At 47.3% G+C, this 25,546-nt stretch overlaps 1 protein-coding gene across 1 annotated transcript in view; it reads right to left on the reverse strand.

Annotated features, from left to right (window-relative positions):
- The window catches only part of LOC144825245 (uncharacterized), a 123,056-nt gene extending 102,255 nt beyond the window's left edge, over window positions 1-20,801 (reverse strand). Inside the window, exons 1-2 of the mRNA XM_078684083.1 lie at window positions 20,501-20,801; window positions 17,769-17,845 (exon numbers count right to left, since the gene is read on the reverse strand). Of these exons, the coding sequence (XP_078540209.1) occupies window positions 17,769-17,845; window positions 20,501-20,714 (291 nt within the window). The 5' untranslated portion in view covers window positions 20,715-20,801. The remainder of the gene's footprint in view (window positions 1-17,768; window positions 17,846-20,500) is intronic.
- Window positions 20,802-25,546: the final 4,745 nt, after the last annotated feature.

Consider the following 25,546-nt stretch of genomic DNA (forward strand, 5'->3'; position numbering starts at 1 on the left):
ATTCACCGCTTGTTTCATGGCAGAGATGCAGGTAAGGGGGCCCTAGCATGCGCCCTTCTGATTCTAGGCCTAAAGGTGTATGCAGGAGGCGCATGTTGTGTCCACCTGCAATTCCACCCTAATTTTTGCACGGCATGGCATGCACTACATTGGTCATGGAACACCGTGCAGAAGGGTGCTGCAGTCACTGTCACAGCGGCGGTCTACAGTTAAGGGTCTCTTAAGAGTCTAGCACAGCCGCTGCCATGAGACCACCGAAGCACCGCCCACCCTGGATTCAACTCGGAATCCGGTGAGCGGTGCACCATGGGCTTGGCACTCCACCTAGCAGTGCAATGGTGGCTGTGCTACAAGAGGCCTGCCAAACACGTAATAAGGCCCTTAATGTATATTTTTACATTTTTAAACATATAGGTTTCAACTTAAAAAGAACTTTTATGTATAGTTAAATAAATAAAACATTTAATGATTTTTATTAATAAATACAAATGTAGATTATACTTAAATAGTATTGTATGTTGTACATTTTCCACATTTATTTCCAATGTTTAATTTTTTTAATCATTTCTTAAATTGTTTTATATACATATTTTCAACATTATTTTAACATACGTTTTTTCAGTAAATAGTAAATAATTGTATATATTTAATACAATGTGTGAGAACCTGGCTTAGTATATGGTGCACACTTATGCATGGGCACCCTGCACTGATCCAGACAACCCTTATGGTGATGTTAGTGGCCTTAGACAACCTTAGAAACCCCTTAAGGGGGAGCTGTGGAAAGCAGCCTTCAGGCTTAGTAAAGCAGGTTGTTTTACCAGAGCATATTTTTATTGGTATAGATTAAGTGAAAAAGAACCACACAGTGTATTTATGAAATAGTGGTATGCAAACCACAACTCAAGTCAAGACTACACCCAGAAGACGTAGAAGTCAATGGATAAGTTGCAGTTGCAATTTTTAAGAAGAAGGACCCTTCCCAGTGGACCCTGAAGAAGCAAAGTGGAAGGCAGAAGGTTGGAGAGCCACCCCACCCGTGGATACCCTAGAAACCAGGATACCTACACCAGGGTAGCGGGGTGCATAGGGGAGATGTGGTGTCAGAGACCGCTGTCAAACTCAATGAAGGACTTCAGGAAGATGCTTCTGTTGGAGAAGGTGAAAGTGTCCGGTGGAACCCAAAGGTGGATTCAAGATGAGAAGTACCTGCAAGCAGAGAGGACAGAGTCTATGCCACTCAGGAGTGACCAGGAGTCACGGAAGAATGCCCAACGATGTCAGGTGTTGCAAGAGAGCTGACGGTGACCTTGGAGTTGCAGCTGTGCGGATCAGGCGACACGGTGGAAGACTAAGAACTCTTCATGAGCTGTCCCACATCATCGGATGCAGAGAGTTGAGGGGTCGCTGTCCGCCTGGAGCACCAACAAGCCTTGGCAACTGCAACCAATGTGGCAAGCGAGAAAGGTGCAGTGTCGGCACTCGCAAGGTCCGGGTGACACACCACAAGCAGGGGAGTTAGAGCAGGCCCCAAGCAACCAGATGAGTCTACTGCATTCAAAGAAGACCATCAAGAGGATCCACAGGCCGGAGGCACTGGAGTCACAAGATCACAAGAGGACCATGAGCAGCTCACCAAAGATGCTGGCCCCCGGTGCAAGTGAAGTGGCGAGGACAAAAATCTTGGTCACAGGAGATGATTGAGATTGGGGCTACTTGGAACCCTAAGATCTTGGAGGAAGGAAGCCAACAAACCCTTGCAATGACAAGTTGACGAGGTGCACAGGGGTTTGGTTCTTGCGGCTCCGACGGACACTGGCCTCAAACTTGGTGAGAGGACATAGCAAGCCTCAAGGGATGTGAAGAACCACCACTTGTGTTGCTGAGACTTTCGGAGTCTGTGGGAGCTCAGGATCAGCAGACCAGTCAGCTTCATTGCTGTGCTGCAGATGCAGGCAAGTGACTCCTTCACTTCAAGGAAGATTTTTTCAGGTGTCTTGGATGTCCACAGGCCTCGGAAGGTTCCTGTATCGAGCACGGGCACAGACGTTGCAGTAGACTTGCAGAACGACGAGACCAGGAGCAGCAGAAATCTTCCCAGTTGCAGTCTCGGAGCCCAGAGCAAGGTCAAACGAAGTCCATAGTGCCCAGACAGTCGTAAAAGGAGTGGTGTCTCGATATGAATCTTGTCCCACAATGAGTCTAGGGACCCACCTACAGGTAAGCCCTTAAATACCCTAAGGAAAGCGTTGGGGCGACTCAGGGTTCCCTCCCAGGGGAGGGGTTGGACAGTGGGGAGGATACTCTCATGTAGTAGTAGTAATACTTTATTCGATATATTACATATCATAAAAGTACAAACATTTATATACATAAAACCAATGTAAAAAAGTATTACTTCTGCCATCATTTAAAAAAGGCTAAAATGTATGTACAATAAAAAAATGGTGGTTAAGACAAGGTGCAATCAATCTAAAATTCATCTATATAGGTGCGGGGATCTAATTATTAAAGTTACTTATCAGCCTGGTCCGTGTGAGCCAGGCACTAGCCACAAACTTTGCAATCCCGCAAACAATAAACAACGATGTAGTGTCCGATAGAATAATACGCAAAGCTATCCTGAAATCTCTGACTCCCATCTCCCTACACACAGGTTTTAACCATCTTGCTCTAGGGAGTTTATAAGCTTGACAGGCAAACAAAAAATGGGTCAGAGTTTCCCTCTTGCATGGACACCCTGGGCAAGTAAGATCATGGTCCCTCACTCCTTTCCACCCCTCTGTGAACTTTTTGAGGGGGAGTATACCGTACCTCATCTTCAGGAAGAGGGATCTATCTCTCGGGATTTGGATATAATCCAAAAAAGGCTCCAACTTCCTCAATGGCTTATGTTCAAGGAATTGATCAGTTAGTTGGCCCCACTTTGTACTTTTTGATTCCTCAGACTCAACCCACTCCCAATAAATTTTCTTGACAATTTGTTTGTGAGGTGGCGTCTGAGAATTCCAAAATTCTACCATTCCTAACTTCACAACTAACTATTTCAAAGAATTAAGCCATTTTATCTTGTTTGCCACATTCAGCTTAATCAGCTCATCAAACACCCTAGCATATCTTGCTAAATCTGGGGTCCTTCTCAGGCGCACCCAAAATAGCAGTGGGCGAAGGCGTACTATATCTGCGATTGAGCGTTTACCCATATCATTATACAGTGGTTTCAGAGGGGTTGAGAGGGGGAGTGACACTAAGTCTCTCACAAACGTATTCTCAGCGGTAACCAGATCTCTCGTATTTTCATCCCCCCACAATTCAGAGCCATAAACCGCCGAGGCCAGTGCCTTCCCCTCATAGACCACAAGGGCCGATGCTATTGGCCTACTAGTGGTCGCTCGCTGGTCTCTCAGGATAACTCCTGAGACCCTTTTCAGGTTTAAGAGCATCTTCGCTAAGTGGGAGTCCCATTGCATGTTGTTACATAGCCTGACCCCCAGATAGTCAAACTCTTCCACCACCTCTAGCACGGACCCATCTAAGGTAAGATGAACTTTCCTGGCTTTTTTTTGGTAGATAAGACCATCAGCTTAGTTTTTGTTGTGTTCACTGTTAGCCCTCGCTCTTCGCAAAACAGACTAAAGCGGTCAAGCAGCTTCTGTAAACCAGATGGGGTTTTAGACATCAGGAGGGTGTCGTCTGCAAAGAGTAGGGTTGGTGTTTTTTCCCCGGCCAGGAGTGGGGCATCTGCAGTGTCCTCCCTCAAATAGTCTACCACCCCATTTATAAAGAGGCAGAACAATGTCAGGGCCATAACACACCCCTGGCGGACCCCTCTGCTAACTGGCACCCTCTCTGTTAATTGGCCTTGGCTCCCCCACCGGACTCTGGCATAATTTCCCTCGTGGAGCCTAACAACCAAGTGCAATAAGTAACTCGGTAACCCCATGTCCAGCAAGACTGTCCACAACATTTCGCGGGGGATTACATCGAATGCGGTTTTGAGGTCAATGAAGGCTAAGTATAAACGACCCCTCTCGATGGACACAGTTTTCCAGTACACCGCGCGAAACCTGAAAACCTGGTCCATCGTGCCAACATTCCGCCTGAATCCCGCCTGATAGTGTGTCAAGATGTTGTTATCTTCTAACCAGGTCCCTATTCTAGTAACGACGACCCTGCCAACTACCTTCTGAATTGTATCAATCAGACTAATAGGTCTGTAGTTGGCAGGGTCCTCCCTATGTCCTTTCTTGTAAATGGTTACAACCTCTGCCCCCTTCCAAGATTCAGGGACGGGGTGTCCAAGTAGAATTGAATTCATTATAAGGACTATGAAATCGGACCATAGCTTTGGGTCGTGCAGAAGAAAATCGCCTGGCAGCCCGTCTGGCCCTGCAGCCTTACCCGGAGTTATACTTACGATTGCGTCCTGCACTTCCCGAGCTGTAAAGAATTCCAGCTGATTGGGAGTCTCCATATTCAGTTAATTGTCTATCCTCATTGTGGGTCCCGGATCCGCTTCTCCACAGTATAATTTTAAGAAATGTGAATGCCACTGTGATTCAGTGATATGGTTGGATATTGGCTCTGACCCTTTTCTATCTAATTTCTTAACCAGGTTCCAGAATAAGGTTGAATCTTTTGCATTGGCTGCAACCTTTAGTTGCTGCCAATGGTCCTCCTCCCAATCCCTCTTTGCTACTTTATTAATTCGGGAGTAATCTTTTCTGGCTAGTCTTACTGCTACGATATCATTGTTTTTTATGGCTGTTGTTATTGCTTTTCTTTTAACCCTACATTCAGCAGTGTACCAAGGGCTACCATTCAAGGGGTTTTGTTTGGCTTTAATCGATCCCCTACTAACCCCTGCAATAAATATTATGCCAATTTTGTCAATTAAAGTCTTATAAGAGTCTGGTAAATTAAAATCTGCATCTTTAGGTTTCAATAGCCTACATAATGTAAGGTCGGCCGTTTCTGCATGACAAGCTCTTTAACACTGGCTAGTTTTCCCTCGTCGCATCTTACCCTGCTCCATTTCAGCTGTCGATTACAATTTGTGGGGACTACTTCCTTGGTGATCAACATGGGGACAGCCCTTCTTTCAATCTCAGACAGACCCCCAGTTTATCTTCATACCGAGTGGATTGTGGTCACTGTCCTGGGATTGTATGACCTCCATGTCCACTAGATTGTTCCATGATTGGGTATCTAATAAGATATAATCGATACGAGATTGACTACCTATTCTATTATAGGTCATGGTCCCATTGGAATCCGAAGGAGTCCTCCCATTAAGAGCCCGTAAATTGTGTTCCAATGTTAGAGCGTTCATTTGAATTACTCCAGCCGACCATTTCTTAATAGGTTCCAAAGTTAAGGGTGGACTGGACTGCCTCCAATCCTCTTCCGTAAAGCCAAATGACTCTTCACCGGGTAGGGGCTCAAATGTACAGTTAAAATCACCCCCCACAATTACTCTAGACTGTGGGGGGATATCAGCTAGCGTAGCATCCAGTAATGATATTATCGGTGAGGATTTACCACCTGTGGTGCCCCTGGCATATACGCAGAACAATTCCAAGGTCTTGCCACCACTCGGACCCTTAAGGGATAGATATAATATATCATTTGATGGTAAATTATGGATGGTGACAGTCCAGTTCATGGATACACTTATCCATTCATGAAGACCGCCAGAAGGGCGTCCTCTCCCCACCATAGTTGCTGGAATGAAATAAGTGGCATAACCATTTTTGTAGAGTGGGGTCATGCTCCATGTCTCTTGGAACATGCAGATATTAAATTTATCAATGAAATCATTCCATTCTGGAATGGCTAGTTTTTTTTGTAGCCCTGCTATGTTCCAAGAGAGAAGATTGATAGTATTAAAAGATGGAGCTATTCCTTTAGGCCTGGGGTAAAGGAGATGGCCCTTGTCTACTATGGTTTGGATGTCATGCGAATAGCTAGTTGAAACTTTAATCGCCCCAGTTTGCATGTTACTGGTAGGGATTGCCACCTCCCTCCCGGTAAGACTTACATTATACTTAGTGGAATGGTTTGGGCTTGAGGCTAAAACTGTAGACGGCAACTCCTGTGTCTGGTTGCCTTCCCCTAGTCAATCCACCATATTTAGATCTGACGTACTTGGGCCGTTAATTCTTGACCACCAGGGCGACTGCCTGATCTGAATATTTGAATGTGCGGGTGGGGATGATCTATACTCCAGGGTGATCAAATTCTCCGCTAGAGATTTATCCCTTAGATGTAATTCGATACAGTCTGTAGTAGAATTGGTCATAGACAATCTTTGCACTTTCAACAGATCTTCCCTAATTATCGATCTGCAACCTCTTTCGTGGCGTAACCAATGAATTGCTTTATTACACGTTGAATACCTACTCTCATACACACTACTACTCAACTCAGGGACCCCGGTCAAATAAACAATGGAGTTTGCAGGTCTATTTTGATTAGGTTGGGTATTAAGAGTAGTGACACTCACATTTGGTGCTTTATTTTCCCTCCCCCGTTGGATTTTACCCAGCGGTACTGACTGTTTGACTACGCCTGCATAGGAACTGGGGCTATCGCAGGCCCGCCCTACTGGCCCTCCCCCTCTCTGAGGTGGCATCATTATTTTGTCTATCCGTCTCTCTCCCACTCTAGGACCATTAGGTTGTGTTGCACCTGTATCTGATGGTCTTACTGTATTAAGGCCCAAACCTCTTTGTGAAACATTTGATGGGCCTTGAGCTGTTGTCGGTGTGGTTTTGCTGCCATCTATTAGTGCTGCTTGGTTATTATGGCCACTTGTCAGTGAGGACTGTACCACTAATTGGGGAGGATCTAAAACCTGTTTACCACTCTTCTTGACTAAATCCTTCAATAATTTCCTTATCTGCACCATTTCCTCTTCCAAACCACTAATTTTCTTTAAAAAAATGTCTTTAAAATTCTGGCAATTTCGACAATTTGATTGACTTTCATAATCAGGCTCATTATCTCTTAAACTTTGTGATATGACTTCACCTAACTCCCTCGCTTCACCCTCAAGAACCGCATACCTATTGGTGCAAGCTATCCCTACGCCGCCTCCCACTTTCTGTTTTTCTCCATCCTCCACCTCTGGTATTTCGGCCACGTTAACACTCCCCTTGTTCGTAATACAGCCACCTAGAGGTTCTATACATGGATAGATACATGGGGCGTTTTAGGTGCTACATGAATAACAGCCACATGTTGAGCTTTCTTTTGAAAGATTTCCGGGATTACTACTCTACCCCGCTTCTGTACTGCGCTTTCTTGCAAGGGGACAATGGGGCTCTCGTTTTATACAGACGGTGCCCCTGATAAAATCTCTTCACATTCTTCTACAAGTAATTCAATACTAGAGAGTACACAATTGGGTGCCTCCATTGCGTGACTTTTTAGCCTTCTTTCCTTTTTTCCCATTGTTATGGTCAGGGCCCCCTTCGATAGCTTTCCTTTTCCCCATCAGTCTTGATACAACGTCTAGTCTAAGGCAATGTTATCTGTGCCCGCTTCAAAACGTCCCACTTGTTACAGTACCTTTTCCAACTAGGCTTCTGGAGCCTCAACTTAGGGGGGTGGCCCAGCCCCGCCCCTGCCTGTCCCGGACTGTCACAGACTGTCCGCCCTTTGTCCGGGCTTCGTCCGGGCGCACCGCGCGCGCTCCCGCGACGCGGGAGGGGCAGCTTGTCTTTATGCGCCTCCAGGCGCGGAAATGACTCGAAGCAGGCGGCGTCCCGGGTCCCGCAAGGGGTACTGGGAAGTGTAGTTCGGCCTCGCAGCCCGCAATCCCCACTCAGCGGCCGTTTCAACAAAACCGGCGGCGGAGGAGAGCAGCCACGGGACCCCCAGCCAATGTCTCATATGCAGGAAAAGAGCCCCGCTCCACCGAAGGGGCAGCTTGTCTTTATGCGCCTCCAGGCGCGGAAGTGACTCGAGGCAGGCGGCGTCCCGGGTCCCGCAAGGGACTGCTGGGAAGTGTAGTTCGGCCTCGCAGCCCGCAATCCCCACTCAGCGGCCGTTTCAACAAAACCGGCGGTGGAGGAGAGCAGCCACGGGACCCCCAGCCAATGTCTCATATGCAGGAAAAGAGCCCCGCTCCACCGAAGGGGCAGCTTGTCTTTATGCGCCTCCAGGCACGGAAGTGACTCAAGGCAGGCGGCGTCCCAGGTCCCGCAAGGGGTGCTGGGAAGTGTAGTTCAGCCTCGCAGCCCGCAATCCCCACTCAGCGGCCGTTTCAACAAAACCGGTGGCGGAGGAGAGCAGCCACGGGACCCCCAGCCAATGTCTCATATGCAGGAAAAGAGTCCCCAACTCCCATGTCCTTTGTCCAGTTTTGCGCAAGAGCAAGAGCCATCGGCTCCCTGAGATGGTTTAACCCCTCCCATGCTCATGACGAGCTCAGCTCGTCATGAGCCACGGTTGCCGTGTGTTCATGACGAGCTGAGCTCCTCATAACGGCTCCAATGCTCGCACACGGGGCTAATTCCCCCGCTGTGCTGAGCGTTCCAAAGAAACGGGTGTGGCCGTGACGAGCTCAGCTCGTCAGGACCACACGGCCACCGTGTCTCATGACGAGCTGAGCTCATCACGAGCACCGGTGCACTGTGCGCGCCCCCAGCACAGTGGGGGTATTACCCCCGCGGCCAAGGGGTTAAAATGAACTATTCAAGGAGTGCGCCAAATATCCCCTCAAGCAAACTGAGTGGCACTAGCAAGCGCCCCGACCCACTCCCAATACACTATACCCTGTCTGGGAGGTGGTCAACAAGGAGGTGTGACAGCCATGTTGTGTTGTCCTGGTCTAGAAGTGTGGTACCGGGAGCACTGAGGGCCTCATGGAGTAGCTTTACAGTGCATGGAATCATACCTCCCACACCATTTATGATGTGGGAGAATGATTCCTACATGTTTGATACCAAACATGACAGGGTTCGTTACAACCAGCTTAGAGATGGTCATCGCATAATGACGCATGGCCACTCTATATATCATAATGGATGATGCACTTACAACCCGGGAGAATGGATTCCAAAGGTTGTAGGGGTGTTCTGCTCATGCAGGGGCACCCTCACACCCAGAACCAAACACCATGCCTTCAGGATCGAAAGGCCTGCCTTAGGGGTGACTTATAGGTTTTAAGTGCAGTGACCTCAAATATAGGGAAACCTATATCTGTTGTAAGTGGTGCTAGCACCAGCTTACGCAGGCTGAAATGGCAGGCCATAGTCACAATTTGAATGGTCTCTCATGGGTGGCATAATACATGCTGCAGCCCATGGGAGACCCTGGGTGTACCTATGCCCTGGGTACCTCAGCACCATATACTAGGAACCTATAATGGTACACCAGTAGCCAATCTGGGAAGTAATTAAGTACTCACCATAGTCAATTTAAGGGAGAAAAGCACAAAGGCTGGGGTCCTGATTAGCAGGATCCCATTCAGACTCATCAGAAACAGCATAGCACCAGGCACAAAGTTGGGGTAACCATAAAAACAGATCCTACTTTCCTGCACAATGACACAATAGGTTTATTTAAGGGTGTTTCATTAAGCAACCGTTATGTGTTGCAGTCAAGTAGGTTGACTTCTTACTCCTAGTTTGTAGGACCCTGATAAGCAAGTCATTCTTTCTCCATCCCCAGCGATGAACAAACCTTGCCTGGCAAGACGCTCTTGTGTCATTGTGTTTTCCTTCCCAGTGATTAGCTTGAACATTCTAGGTATAAGCTCTAAGATTAGTAACCCTGGCTGGATGCAGTCATCAACTGTTATGATAGTAACCATCTTCAGGAGACCTGGGCTATTCACCCCTTATCATGTGAGGGTTTTGCATGTATTTCAGTGGCTGCCATCACTTCTCCCCGTTGCTATGGAAAGGGCAGTTAGCCAATATGGATACATTTATCACTTTATATTTCGGTGGTCGAATTGGATACTCATTGTTCTGCTTTATAGGCAGTGTTAATCAAGGATTCTAATAGTTCTTTTTATTTTTACTTGATAAACTTTTTAATAATGAATTTTCTATTAGTCTGTAGTCATTTTGTCAATTAGATTTTCCTTTCTAAAGGAATTAAAGACACCACACCATTTTGGGAAGGCTGAACCAAATTGCATTATCTTTTGTCATTTTAATTCCAATTTAAGGTTAAAAACTAAGAGCTTGGGGGGTGTGACCGCAATCACTCATCTTGAGGATTCGGATACTAGGGATATCAAACAAGGGGGCAGATCTACAAGAAAGTGCCGCAGCGTGGCATCGCAAGCCCTTTGGCTGCGCCACTCTGGGGCACTGTCAGAGCAAAGGATTGCAACATATTTACAAGAATATGTCTCATTCCTGTGCTCTCCCCTGCACTGGCACACAAACAGCTGCCAAGCGCCTGCACAGGTACCCTTGCACCATGGTGCAAGGATGCCTGCGCCATGAAGAGATTGTTTTTGTGCAGGAAGGGGCACCTTCCTGCACAAAAACAATCACTAAAGGCTTTTTCCTCTTTCAATGCGTGCTGTAGAATGCAGCACGCATTGAAAGAGGAAAAAAAGAGGAAAATGAAAACATGTCTCCTTGTTGCGCCTTCTTACGTCACCTCTAGGGGGGCGTAGCATTCAGACGCATCTCCAGATTTACGATATCTCGTAAATCTGGAGATGTGTCTTGTTCCATGGGTGTTGCGTGGGAACACTCACAGCAACACCAATGGAACGCCCCTTCAATGCAAAGTGCTGCATGTGAAGGGGCCGTATTTACAAGGAGAGGAAAAGTCACGCAGGGGGGCTTTTCCTGTCCTTGTAAACATGGAGGAGCCCCCTGCACCACGTGGCACAGGGGGCTTGTAAATTTGCCCCTAAGTTCTTATATAGCGGCGGTTGATCTCTTAAATGTTATCCAACTTTTTGATAATGGGGGGCCCCCGTACCTACTTTTAGAGGAAGAGGCTGACCATCTATGATAGATTACATATTCCATACTCAAAATCTTTCGTCTAATTATATTGAGGGATACACGCTTGAAACTAACTGGGGCAACCATAATGCTTTGGTGGTAGTAGGGCTTTTGGCAATACTAAAAGAGGCTCCCCTTGCAAGACAGCTCCCCCCTCCATCTTCCTCTTATGATGTTCAAAGGCTATGTTGGCTCTTGCTGGTACCAGAGCCCTTTCTTGCTTTCCTTAACACCTGGAGACTTTTCTTCTATGTCTGTCAGAGGCTATAGAGGGGAAATGTATTCTAGTCCACTTTGAGAACCTCAGACATGGTATTTTAATGAAACCTACTTAGATTGCACCTGAGTAGCCTAGGTGGTATAATACTGAATGCTCCGTAGCTAACCGAAATCTTAGGAGGGTCCTGACGGCTATACAGAGGTTATCATGGCACGTAAATATTATATAAGCATGCTCAATAAAAGAAGGAATGAACTGCTCATGTCAGATTGGGAAATGGTGGAGGACACAACGGTTATAATCTTCTGGAATACGTTTAACAGATTACGACAGACCACTGCACCATTAAACACATTGCACAGTAGCCAATGCTTAATTTGAGCCAGTGGTTTCCGGTGCTTGGCACCAGCACTTAATTGCCAGCACCGGAGCTTTTGACAGTCTGACACATTGTGGTCCTGTCTGCCAAATTTAGGTATGAGCATATCATCTGTTTATTCATTCACTTTACAGTTGCAATGACTAATACCTGCCTCTCAAGCCATTCCTATAGTTTTGGGGGCCTGGAAGAGTATGAATGGTCACATTTGTAAGAATGTGATGGCTAATTGTTATGTTGGCACTGGCATTGGCAGCACCGGCAGAGGCAACAGATGGTGCAAGATGTATTGTCCTCCGGACAAGGGCCCTGTCACTAATTATTTTACAATTTAATCACTGACTGCAGCATTACATTTAGTGAGAGGATTTTCCACTTTCAGTCCCTCTATCAGACAGAGGTGGATGGGTGTTTAAGCAAGCTATTATTGACTAGGCTGGAGGGGTCCTGCATGTTTGTCACTTACTTACTTACAGGAAGTTATTTTGGCTATCAAGCAAAACTCTGGGGGTAGGGCACCATAAGCAAATGATATGCCTAACGATTTGATTAAATGGAAACCAGAGATTTGGGGTTCTTTGCTAACTAATGTGTTTAATATCTTTTTGCGCAATAGGTTACCCAGTTCATGGTCACTCTCAATTATTGTCCCAATTTTTAAAAGGGTGACCCTAATGTACTAACGTCTTATTGACCCATTTTTAGGTCAAGCCTGGCAGCGCATATGCGCTGTCTGCAAGACTTGTAGTATTAAGTAAAAAGAGTGAAGTCCAACCCTGCTGCTTCTCATAGGCTGATTCCACCGTTGCTCTTCTTTACTGCCTTCTAATTGGCTCCTGAGCATCACCTCTGTTTTCGTGCAGTGCAGAACAGCTCAACTACACATTAATTCCCCTTGATTAATCACCATTCGCTATGATTCAGGTACTTCTTCTTCACCCCCCTCCCTTTCCCCCTGCCCTGTCTGCCCATTACTGCTTGCTGAAAGGGGGGTGATTTGCTGTCCACCCGCAGGTTTCCCTACGCCTCATCCATGGTGGTCCAGTGGACCTCTGTCTCCTTTCTCTCACTCTGCTCCTTCACTCGTTTTTCTACCCTTTCTATCTTTCACCTTTCTGCACCTATCTGCATCTCTGCTCTTTTGTGCCTTATTTCTGCCCATTTTCCCTTTCTCTCCCTCTGCTCCTTCACTCGTTTTCACTCGTTTTTCTACCCTTTCTATCTTTCACCTTTCTGCTCTTTTCTGCATCTCTGTTCTTTTGTGCCTTATTTCTGCTTATTTTCCCTTTTTTCTTTATCCCTTCTTTCCTCCCTTTACCTTTCCCCGCCGCTGCCACCCCCGCGTCCCCCCGCCCCCTCCAGCGCGACTGGCCCAATCCAGCTCCCCTCCCCGCTCCCGCCTCCCAGCTGTCCAGCCCTCCCCAACCCCTACTTAATGGCGCGCCGCTGGTGCACCGAAGGCGCGTCAAAGGCAAGCACGTCTGCGCCCGTCTGCGACCCGTCCGCGACCAGCACCAGGAACCCTGGACCTCCACCCCGCCAACGCTACGACCCAGCAGCACTCCACGCACTCAACCCAGGCTGCAACAACAACTGCAAGCTAGCATCACCAGCCGACACCCATGGACCCTTCAGCTGTCACCGCTGCCGGCACACCTGCAGCACTGCCAAGAACACGGATCCAGCACAACCCGCCCACAATAACACAACCGATCCGAAGACCCTGCAATGCATCCTCCTCAACGTCCGATCCCTCCACAAACACGCCACAGAAATTTGGGACCTCCTCGACAGCACCACCCCGGACATAGCATTCTTCACCGAAACCTGGACCAACACCACCTCGGGAACGGACATGGCCATCGCCATCCCCCAAGGATACAAGATCTCCAGGAAATACCGCCCCACCCACCCAGGAGGAGGAATCGCCATCATCCACAAATCCAGCCTCCGCCTGAGCACACTCCCTGACGAGTCCACAGAACTGATGGAACACCTTCACTTCAAGATACTGGCCAGCCCCACCGCCGCCCTCCGAGGAACCCTCATCTACCGACCCCCTGGACCCCGCGGACCCTTCGCCAACTCCATCACGGACATTATCTCCCCGAAGGCCATCGCATCCACCAACTACACCCTGCTAGGAGACCTCAACTTCCACCTCGACAATCAACTGGACCCCAACACCACATGCCTCCTGGACAACCTCCACAACATTGGACTCCGCCAGATCGTGACTGAGCGCACGCACTCAGCAGGACACACCCTCGACCCCCTCTTCACTACAGGAAACTCCATCACCTTCAGCCACACCACCGAACTCCCATGGACCGACCATCGTTGCGTCCACTTCACCTTCAGAACACCCACCATCCACAGACACCAGCACCTGCTTCCACAAAGAAACTGGACCAAAATCACCGACGACCAGCTCACCTCCTCACTGAACAACTCCACCCCAACCATCGCGGAAAACGACAACCCCAACACCGCAGCCCGAACCCTGCATAGATGGATCTCGGACAGCACCAACACCATAGCCCCCCTCAAGAAAAACAACAATACCCGTGCCAAGAAAGCCAGATGGTTTACCACCGAACTTCGAGAATCCAGGCGCACATGCCGCCACCTCGAAAAGGCCTGGAGAAACACCAAATCCACAGAAGCCCACAACAACTTCAGAGCCGCCACCAACGCCCACCATCAACTCATCAGAGAAACGAGGAAAAAAGCGATTGAAGACAGAATCTCCACCCACGCACACAACAGCAAGGAACTCTTCAGCATCATCAAGGAGTTCGCCCAACCCACCAGCGAGTCTACCGACATCCCTCCCTCACAAGACCTCTGCGACAAACTCAGCACCTTTTTCCACCACAAAATCAAGAGCATCTACGACAACTTCGACGAAGACAACCAACACACTGAACCCTCACCAACCACCCCCGACACCCAGAAACCAGCGATTAATGACTGGACAGCCCTCACCACCAAAGACACACTGAAGACAATGAAGTCAATCTACTCAGGGGCCCCCACGGACCCCTGCCCCCACCACATCTTCAACAGAGCTGCCGACACCATCGCACCCATGCTCCGCCACACCATCAACCGCTCCCTGGCGACCGCCTCGTTCCCCGACGACTGGAAACACGCCGAGGTGAACCCCCTCCTAAAGAAACCCTCAGCGGACCCCACCGACCTCAAAAACTACAGACCCATCTCCCTGCTCTCGTTCCCAGCGAAAGTCATCGAGAAAGTCATCAACAGCCAACTCGCCACATTCATTGAAGAACACAACATCCTCGACTCCTCCCAATCCGGCTTCAGAAAAAAACACAGTACGGAAACCGCCCTCCTCGCCGCAACAGACGACATCTGCACCCTACTGGACAAAGGAGAAACAGTAGCCCTCATCCTCCTCGACCTATCAGCGGCGTTCAACACAGTCTCCCACCGCACCCTAATACGCAGACTCTATGACGCAGGAATCCAGGACAAGGCCCTCGACTGGATCTGCTCCTTCCTCTCTGGCAGGACGCAGCGGGTCAGACTCCCCCCTTTCCTCTCGGACCCCACACCTACCACCTGCGGAGTCCCCCAGGGCTCCTCCCTCAGCCCGACGCTCTTCAACGTCTACATGGCTCCACTTGCCCCCATCATTAGAACCTACGGACTCAACATCGTGTCATACGCAGACGACACCCACCTCATCCTCTCCCTATCCAACGAGCCCAACACTGCCAGACGCAACTTTCGAGCAGGCATGGAAGCCGTCGCCAAATGGATGAAAAACAGCTGCCTACAACTAAACACCAACAAAACAGAAGTACTCATCATGGGCCCAAACCCCGACGCCTGGAGCGACACCTGGTGGCCCACCGCCCTCGGAAACCCGCCAACCCCCACAGACCACGCACACAACCTGGGAATCATCCTGGACTCCGAGCTCAAAATGGACCGCCAGATCAACTCTGTCTCATCTTCCTGCTTCCACACCCTCCGCCTCCTTCGTAAGACCTTCAAATGGATCCACCTCGAACACCGAAAGACAGTCACTCACGCCCTGGTCACCAGCAGACTCGACTATGGCAACGCACTGTACACCGGAATAAACAAAAACCTCATCCGCAAGTTACAGAACATCCAGAACGCCGCCGCAAGACTGGTCCTCATCCTGCCAAAACACTGCCACATCTCCCAGCACCTGCGCACACTCCACTGGCTCCCCGTCGAGGCGAGAATCACCTTTAAGATGCTCACCCACGCACACAAGGCCCTCCACGGCACCAGACCAGCATATCTGAACAGCCGACTCAAATTCCACGCACCCCAAAGGACCCTACGATCAGCCCAGCTCTCCTACGCCGTGGTCCCCCGCACCAGAAAGACCAGATCGGGAGGCCGCTCCTTCTCCTTCCTCGCGGCCCAAAGCATGGAACGCCCTTCCGCTCCACCTCAGACAGACAACATCGCTCCCCATCTTCGCAAGAAACCTCAAAACCTGGCTTTTCGACAGACCCTCTCCTTGATGGAATGGAACCTGCACCCCCCCCCCACCCCTAGCGCCTTGAGACCCTTACGGGTGAGTAGTCGCGCTTTAACAAACCCCTGATTGATTGATATCAGTACAGCCGGGCATTTTCTGTCAGCTGCGCAGAATGAAGTGAGCTCCATGTTACTAAAAGTAAGGCACTCACCCTCTTCCTCCGTTCTCAAAACTGCTGTTCGGCTTCGGGGCTGTGCCTTCTCCATGCAACTCACAAACAGTTTAAGGTGGTAAATGGTGCATTGTCTTCTTTGTAGTGTGGTGCACCAATGGCACCACACTTCTCCCCAGCTTCTAAAATAGGTACACTGCTTGTTTTATTTTCTCCTGCATGTGTTTTTTTTTCAGATACATCCTGCAATGCTTTCCAGCCGCTGCATTTAATGTTTATTTAATCCGTGAAGTGAGCGCCATGTTAATAAAAGTAAGGCACTCGCCCGCTTCTACTGACGTCAAAACCGATTTGCGATATACTTTATAATCACTTTCTTTTTAACTAAAAATTGTTGTCTGCCTCGGTGCTCGGAATCAAGAATCTTGGATTATTAACAGGGCACAAGTCCTAAAAAAAGAAGTGGGGGGACACTGACGTCACAACAGGAAGTGACGTCACAAAAGGTGGCTTGCACTCAGTTGCAGTTTATAGTTATCGATCTCCCGGTAAAATAAGTGGGGGGACGCCATCCACTCACGTGGTACCCCGACTATTTATTATCTACTTACCCAAGAACAGAGGCGCAACTAAAGTCAAATTTCGGGGAGGGCTAAGAAAAAATTTCCGGGGTGCTGAATCTTTAGGCAATCGGCAGAGTCGAGCTGCAGGGGCTCTTAGAAGGGGTGAAACAACAACAAAGCCCCATTAACATGCACAAGGTCTTTTATAGACCTGTGAAGTGCTTGGGTGCGGCTGTGAGCGGGCCGGGGAAGTGTCTCTTCCCGAGCTGCCACACACGAAGCCCTTTAAGGCCAATGGGTGTTGCGCGCCTGCTCAAGAACGAATTAACCAGTCCTTGCCACTGCGCATGTGCCAGAAGTTGCAGGCTTTTCAGGGCTTGTGTCTTATCAGTCAGGGCTGCGTAGAGCCACTCTCCCGAGATGACATGGACAGCCTTAGTAACTGACTGCAGCTTGGGCACTTTGGGTTTTAGCCCTTTGCTGCCTAAAACTGTTTTGCAATCAGTAAGGATGGCAATGCAAAATGCATGCCAAGTTGTCAGAGGGTAGGGTAGGATCAGCAAGCCTCAATGACCCCACTCAAGGTTGTGATGAGTTGAAAAAAGATGTGGTTAAATGGCAGTCAAGAGCGAAATGGTTAAAGACACTAAAACACAGGCTGTTGCTGTGAATGATATAGAGGGGCAGGTTCAATTAGCATCTGCAGGCCAATCACTCAGTGGTTATATAACAAAACCGCTGATTATGATACTGTATGGGGACTGGCCATATTGTATGCCTCTTGGGTGCGCGCAGCTCACTTTCACTTCAGTGAGTGACTGCCTGCAAGTGCAGAGTTATGCTGCCGGGTCTGCAGTCAATGGTAAACAGTACATGCATTAAAGAAGTACACAAGGGCAGTGTTGTGTGTTACACAATCTTAAAGAGTGTCAAACAGTATATTTTACTTTGCAACTTACTTACGTTGAAATTAACTATTTTTTCCCCTCGTAGCACCGGCTTATACATTCCTCCGTTAAATCGCTTTACATAAGAACCAGCTGCAAAACATAAGGACTAAGGATTACATGTGTTACATAAAAGATACAAACAGAAAAAATTGTAAATGTACAAGATGTAAAGTCACACAAAGAAGAGACTGGTGATTAGAGTTATCTCTATATACATAGGGAAGGGCTACGAATGGATATACTCTAATAGTCACATAGGAATGGTAGAGAGTACAAAGGTCTACTGCATATACTAGTGATTAGAGTTATCTCTATATACATAGGGAAGGGATATGAATGGATATACTATAATAGTCACATAGGAATGGTAGAGAGTACAAAGGTCTACTGCATATACTAGTGATTAGAGTTATCTCTATATACATAGGGAAGGGATACGGATGGATATACTCTAAGAGTCACATAGGAATGGTAGAGAGTACAAAGGTCTACTGCATATACTAGTGATTGGAGTTATCTCTATATACATAGGGAAGGGATACGGATGGATATACTCTAAGAGTCACATAGGAATGGTAGAGAGTACAAAGGTCTACTGCATATACTAGTGATTAGAGTTATCTCTATATACATAGGGAAGGGATACGGATGGATATACTCTAAGAGTGACATAGGAATGGTAGAGAGTACAAAGGTCTACTGCATATACTAGTGATTAGAGTTATCTCTATATACAGAAAAGCAGAGTTCCATTAAGTGGGGTCGGAGGAGGGATGCAGTCACAGCACCAAGGGAGCGACAGAGAAGGGCAGGAAAGTGAGATATACAAGAGCGGGAAGCAGATACTAACGAGTAAGACAGCGAGGAGTGTCTCAGAGGCAACAGGAGAGACAATAGAAAGGTCGCAAGGACAGAGGGGGGAGGTCAGAGAATGCTAAAATGGCAGAGGAGAGAGGTCGAAGAAGAAGCAAGTCATAAAAAGAAAATGGCGGGGAGCGCAAAGGTCCAAGTCGAAAGTCCAGGAAGAGGGCTGCCATAGCCAGCAAGTCAGGGGGGGGGGGGGGGGGGGGGGGAAGGCAGTCCGCAGCCAAGTCACAGCCTCATCGTCCATGAGGAGCTGGGGCAGAGGAGTTCGATCTGGAGACCAGAGTTCAGGGAAGAAAGACCACAGGCGCCAAGGCAGCTGTTCGCAGAACGGGAGGCAGCAAAGTCAAAAACAAAGTTTAAAGGGAAGGAGGAGGGGGCCTCTCACCAGAGCGATAAACAGAGTTTCATGTGGGAAGAAAGTTGCCCCGGTGGAAGGCTGTACATCTTCCTTGGAGCTTTGTGTAGCAGCGCCTCCTCTCCCTCGCCTGCTCCAGACGCATACAGTATGGCATATAAACCATGGTTTCATCAGGTGATTTCCGACATATTACATTACAGCAGCATGGTCTGGAATCTGCTGATGTGACAGAAAAAGTACCATTGTACGAAACCAAGCACACATATACTGCCCACGATTCTGTAGGCAAACCAAGCAGACATATACTGCCCACTATTCTGTAGGCAAACCAAGCACACATATACTGCCCACGATTCTGTAGGCAAACCAAGCACACATATACTGCCCACGATTCTGTAGGCAAACCAAGCACACATATACTGCCCACGATTCTGTAAGCAAACCAAGCAAACATATACTGTCCACGATTCTGTAGGCATGCCTGATAAGAGGGGAACATGGCATAAACATGCCCTTTGTACTTGTAGTCCTTACTTAGGTAAAGGAAGGCTAGCAGTAAAAGAGTGAGTCGTATTGCATTTCAAGTGCTTGTTTTACTAGATACCAATGGGAAGATCTTAAGCAGAGTCATGTTTATGCGATTTAAACTTTGGTCTAAAGAAATAACATCCTTAACCCCTCGGTGTGGCTTGAGGTCGGGTCTGGGTACATGTTGTGTTGGACAATTACCTTTGCCTCCTATTGTCCCCTTTAGGCACCTGTCCCTGTCACGCGCATCCCTGCCCTCGCGCTGGTTAGCATGACATCAGCTGGCATTCTAGAATGCCAGCTGACAGTTCACTTTGACAGTTGACAGTTTGACATTATTGATTCAGCTTGCAGCGAGTAAGTAACCTATCTTCTGGCTGGTGTGTTGTATTACTGAAATTACAATTAAAACTTGTACAACTACTGTAATAGCATCACATGATTCTTAACATCGATGGCGACGAAGGAGAACGGAACAACACACCACGGAACCCACGGAATAAATTGTAAGGAAAAAAACAGTGAGTAAACGCTTGGAAGATATCAACCTGAAGAGAATTTAAATTATCAACGGACTTAAATGCCTTCTTGCAATGTTCGATAGAGGCCACCGGTGAGGAGTAAAGCAAAAAGACATTTCAAAAGAAAAGGAACCTCACATGGGAAAAAAGTACAGCGTGTGCAGGTGAAGATTTAAAGAAACAGAGGTAATGTGGAAATGAAGTACGGGAGAAAGTAAAGCCTATATCACCTCTGTGCAAGAGTGTTGAAGTGACACGTGAGAAATAACCTGAAAAGATTTGAAATTAACAAGGGACTTATATGACCTGCTTGCAACGTTCGAAAGAAGCCAGCGGTAAGAATTACCACAAAAATACCTTAGAAAGTAAAGAAAAGTGTGTAAGGGAAAAGTACGGCGTGTGCAAGCGAAGATTTAAACAAAAAAAGGAAATGAAAGGCACGAGTGAATTAAACCAAAATCAACGCCGTACCCGAGTGTTGAATTGACGCGTGTGGAGGAGTTGATAGCACCACAGAATTCAAGTGCGCAGAAGGAAAAGCAACGTGATTGCGTAAGCACGCACCAAGGTGCCATCTTTGATGTAGAAAAGCAGCAGTCCAAGGAAAAATGGGGAGCACGCAAAATCCTAACAGCTCAGAACCCGTAATGGTCTTACAAATGGACAAAGTATGTGACTCAAACATTCCGGCAAAGTTTCCGAAGGTGTTCAGCGGCACTAATGGAAAGTTGAAAGGATTTCAACATAAAATAAAACTAAAGGAAAACGCTATCCCAAGCATTCACAAGGTGAGACACATTACATTCTCTCTAAGGGATGAAGTGAAGATGCAAATTGATAATTTACAAGAGGCAGGCATAATAGAACCAACAGAATCATTGCAGTGGGTTGCACCCTTGGTCGTTGCCTGTAAGCTCACTGGCAAACTGAGGTTGTTCATTGACTTGCGCGACCTCAATAAAAGTATCCTGGTGGACCAGTACCTACTGCCAAAAATAAATGAAATGCTTTCTCTCACTAAAGGCATGAAGGTTTTCTCAACAATAGATCTGGCTGCGGCGTACCATCAGTCCCTCTGCACCCTGAAAGTAGGCATCTTACCTCCTTCATTTCACCATTTGGGTGTTACAGATTCAAGAGTGTTCCTTTTGGATTAGCTTCGGCAGCAGCACTATTCCAGAGGCTCATGAATGAACTTTTTAAAGGAATGAAAAAAGTGCTCATATTTCAAGACGACATTCTTGTAATGGACAAAGACCAGGAGGACAACGATCAGAAATTGGTACGTGTATTAAATATACTGGAAAGGTGTGGTATGACTGCAGAACAAGGAAAGTGCAAGTTTTCAGAAAAAAAAGTAACGTACCTGGGGCACGAAATAACACAAGAAGGAATAAAACCAAAGAAAGAGCTACTCAGGGCAATCAGAGAGGCACCAGTTCCTAAGAATAAAGATGAACTAAGAGCATTTCAGGGACTAGTGGAATTTTATTCGAAGTTCGTGAGGAACTTCTCCGCCAAGACTTTTAGCGTAAGACAACTGTTAAAGTCTAGGAACAAATTTGAAAGGTCTCAAGATTGCAACAAGAGTTTCAATAACCTAAAACAGGAAATTTGCGAGGCGCCACCCTTGCAAGTATTTGACACTAATCTTAGCAGCATTGTCACTACTAATGCTAGTGGTAGAGGTATAGGTGCAGTCTTCACACAGGCAGATAATGAAGGTAAAGCAGTGACACAAGGGCAGGCATAAAAGGAAGGGAGCAGAACACCAGCTTGAAAAAATAGATGGTATAGATAATTGTTTGGAAACTATATTGGATGGAAATTCTATTCAATATCCAAATAATCTTTATTTCGATCGTTGCAGATCATAAAAGATATACACAAAATCACATCATAAAATTTATAAAAGGGATTCCGTGTTTGAAAGTTTAAAAGTTCGTAATTACAGTCTAAACAAGTAAGTACATATTAGGTTAAAATTAAGAGTTAGTAAAACGTGGCTCATTAGAATCCTTTATGATTCTTGTGCGTACTCTCCACATTGCCGCCAAAAATTTCGCCATAACAAACACTTTTGGAGCTGTTGTGTCCGTTTTAAGCACTCTGTAGGCTGGGGCATAAGTTTGAAAACCCAGATTCCTTAAATAGGGGACCAGCCAGTAGCTCCTGATCTTACTGTAGGCTCTGCAAAACAAGACCACGTGAAGGTCACTTTCCAGTTTATAGTTGCATGCTGGACAGTTAGCCAGCCCCGAGTTACCATCCCAGGATTTAGTAAAGGACCTCAGCGGAAGCGAGCCATATCTCCATTGCAAAAAAATCTTTCTTACATACACAGGGCACATGGCATCGAAGACATACTCAGGGCTATAGCAGTCTTTTGCTTTAGTAAATATGTCCATTAGAGAACCTTCCCGGATTAAGCTCAGAGATCTCTGGAGCATAAAGTTATAAAACAGTCTGGAGAGTTCTCTCCTCGGAAGTCTAGTGGACATCACCTCCGGATTACACCATAGTTCAGGGACTCCGAGGGTCGTATACATGTCCCTGATGTATTTCAGCCATGGAATTTTGGACACATGTATTGACCTAAGTAGCTCCTGTAGTTCACTTCTGTAGTGTCCCAGGTCCTGACTGCTCCACAGACGTCTCCAGTATGCCAAAGGTTTGAGGCCCAGTTCTTCAGTAATTGGACGAAGTGCCAGGTCCATTCTTAAGGGAAGAAGAGGGCTACTCGTGGGAGGGCCGCTAGTTGTCTAATAAAATTGTTTTCTGCGACCTGTATAGTCTGGAGCGGTGTATGTCCCCATAACTCAGCCCCATAGGTAATACCTCCTCGAGCTTGTGCTTTGTAAATGTGTATTGCAGGAGTCAGAGGGCGCAAATAGGACTTATTGGCAATTCTCATAATAGCGCCAGCCCTCTGAATTAGTTTGGTGGTTGCCTTTGTTTTGTGTGGTAGCCAAGTTAAATTCTGGTTCAGAGTTATACCCAGGTACTCAATTACAGAAACTCTTTCTAGGGATACGGATCCCAGGCGGGGATTTGGGCAACTTTTAGGTTTTTTGCTTAGAATCATGAATTTGGTCTTGGAGGGGTTTATTTCTAGTCCCCTTTCAACACAAAACTCCAAGAACCCATTCAAAATCCTCTGCAGTCCCATTGGTGTTTTTGACAACAGCAGGGTGTCGTCCGCGAACATAATCGCAGGCACCCTGCTGTTGTTTAGTTGTGGTGCATCAACATTAGGGATCCTGCTTAGATGCTCTATCACCCCGTTCGTAAATAGACAAAAGGGTCGGGGCCAACACACAACCCTGCCTTACTCCTCGTTGGACAGGGAACCTATCTGTCAGCCGACCGCCCTTTCCATATCTTACACAGGCGTAGTTGTCTGTATGTAGCCTAATTAGAATCTGGAGTATGTCCCCGGGTACGCCTAGATCTGCCAGTACCGCCCACAACTTGGCCCGAGGGACCAAGTCGAAGGCGGCACGGAGGTCCACAAAGACCGCATACAGTGATCCACCTTCTAAATGCGTCGTCTTCCAATACAGGATGTTTAATCTAAGTATTTGGTCAACTGTTGAGACACCCTTTCTAAATCCCGCCTGAAGAGGGCTTAAAATGTCGGTCTCCTCCATCCAGCTTTGAAGCCTGTCCAGGATTAATCTACCAAACAGTTTTTGGGTTATATCAATGAGGCTGATTGGGCGATAGTTGACTGGGAGCAGAGGCGACCCCTTTTTAAATATCGGGACCACCTCCGCTCCCAGCCAACTATCCGGTATTTTCATCCCCCCCAACACTGCATTGAACAACACCATCAGGTAGGGTGCCCAAATCCCAGGTTCCTGTTTGAACAGGTCCCCAGGCATCCCATCCAGCCCGGTGCTTTTCCGGAGGAAAGCCCTGCTATTGCCACCCTAATTTCTTTGATGGTAAAAGGGGCAGAAGTACATGTGTTGTAGGTAATTGTTATTACTGACTCCTCATTTTCAGAAGAATATAGCTGCTGGAAGTGATCTTGCCAAACATTTGCCGCAATGTTTGGTTCGATAGCGGAGGGAAGATCCCCACTTCCATGATTGATTGTTCTCCAGAATCTACGGGAGTCCCTTTCGGCTAGTGACTCCGATAAATTCTCCCAGTGCCGTACGTCCCACTCTATTTTAGCGTTAGCTATAAGTGATTTGTAAGCACTCCTTTTGGAGCGGATCTCCTCCCTGGTGCCTCCTTCTTTTATAGTAGATAGAAGGTCCCGCTTTGCCAATCTACAAGTACTGTTATACCAGGTGTTTTTGGTTGAACCCTGTGTTCTTGTTTGCCCTGCACTGAAGAGGTGATCCTCAAGTTTCTTACTTAGGTGTAGATGTAACTGAGCTAGATCCTCACTAACCGCTTTCGTGGAGTCAAGGCTCCCTAGGTCAAAAGCCTTCTCAAGCAAAGGAATAATCCCTGTGTAGAGGGCGGATAGCTTCTCTCCACTTGATGCGAGCCTTTCCCATCTTATTCGCCTCCTGTTGTTCTCCAAGAGGTGTCCTCCTATCGGTTCCGAGGCACATAACTCCGTCTCCCCCGAAGAAGGGACGGTGTAATCTAGCTCCAAGGCATTGTGATCACTGTCGTATCTATCTATTATTTTAAAATCCACTACCCTTTTCCATGCCTGCATTTGTACCAGGAAGTAATCTAATCTAGATTGCCTCCCTACTTTATTAAATGTACATTTGGATGGAATGTCAGACCTAGTGCGGCCGGTACAGGCTCTCAAACCAAAGGTGAGATTTAAAGTGTTTATTTGGACGGCCAGAGGTGTCCATGCTCTAGGAGGGGGTGCTTCCGTCTGAGGGACCTGCCAACTTGAATCCTCCTCTAGGGAGGGTCCATCAAGTAGACCAGGTAGTGGCTCAAAATGTGAATTGAGGTCGCCCCCTACTAGGTAGGGCATATCCCCAGGGATGGATTCTAAGATGGTCGACAGTGTTTCTATAGTTTTAGAAATAGCCGTTATTGGAACTGGCCTGGAATAGATGTTTATGACTAATAATTTAAAGTGACCTGGCCATTCAAATAAAACTGCCAATATGTCGTCTGAGTCTGCTGGATATCTTGAGGCTACACAACCTAGATCCGAGGCGACCCAGGTTGCTAGGCCCCCAGATGGACGACCTCTCCCCCCCCATAAAGCGGGGATTGAAAAGGTCTGAAAGCCCATAGAAGTCGTCTCATCCCTTGTCCAGGTCTCTTGGAAAAGACAAACTCCTTTTGAGTGTATTAACTCAGCCCATGAATCCGAGTCTATTTTGTTAGTGAGGCCGGCTACATTCCACGAAAGTAGTTTTAAAATTTGGGAGGCATGCTGTGTACCAAATTGGCTAGTTCTTAGGCTGGTAAAGCCTGGACGTAGGGCACTATCTATTTGCCCTTCATCCATCAGAGGGACTTCTAAGATAATATCCCCTTTACTTAAGACTGAGGTCTGATCTAGAGGCCCAGTAGTGGATTTCT

The sequence above is a fragment of the Lissotriton helveticus genome, chromosome 3_1, assembly GCF_964261635.1.
Source record: "Lissotriton helveticus chromosome 3_1, aLisHel1.1, whole genome shotgun sequence".
Lineage (NCBI taxonomy): Eukaryota > Metazoa > Chordata > Amphibia > Caudata > Salamandridae > Lissotriton > Lissotriton helveticus.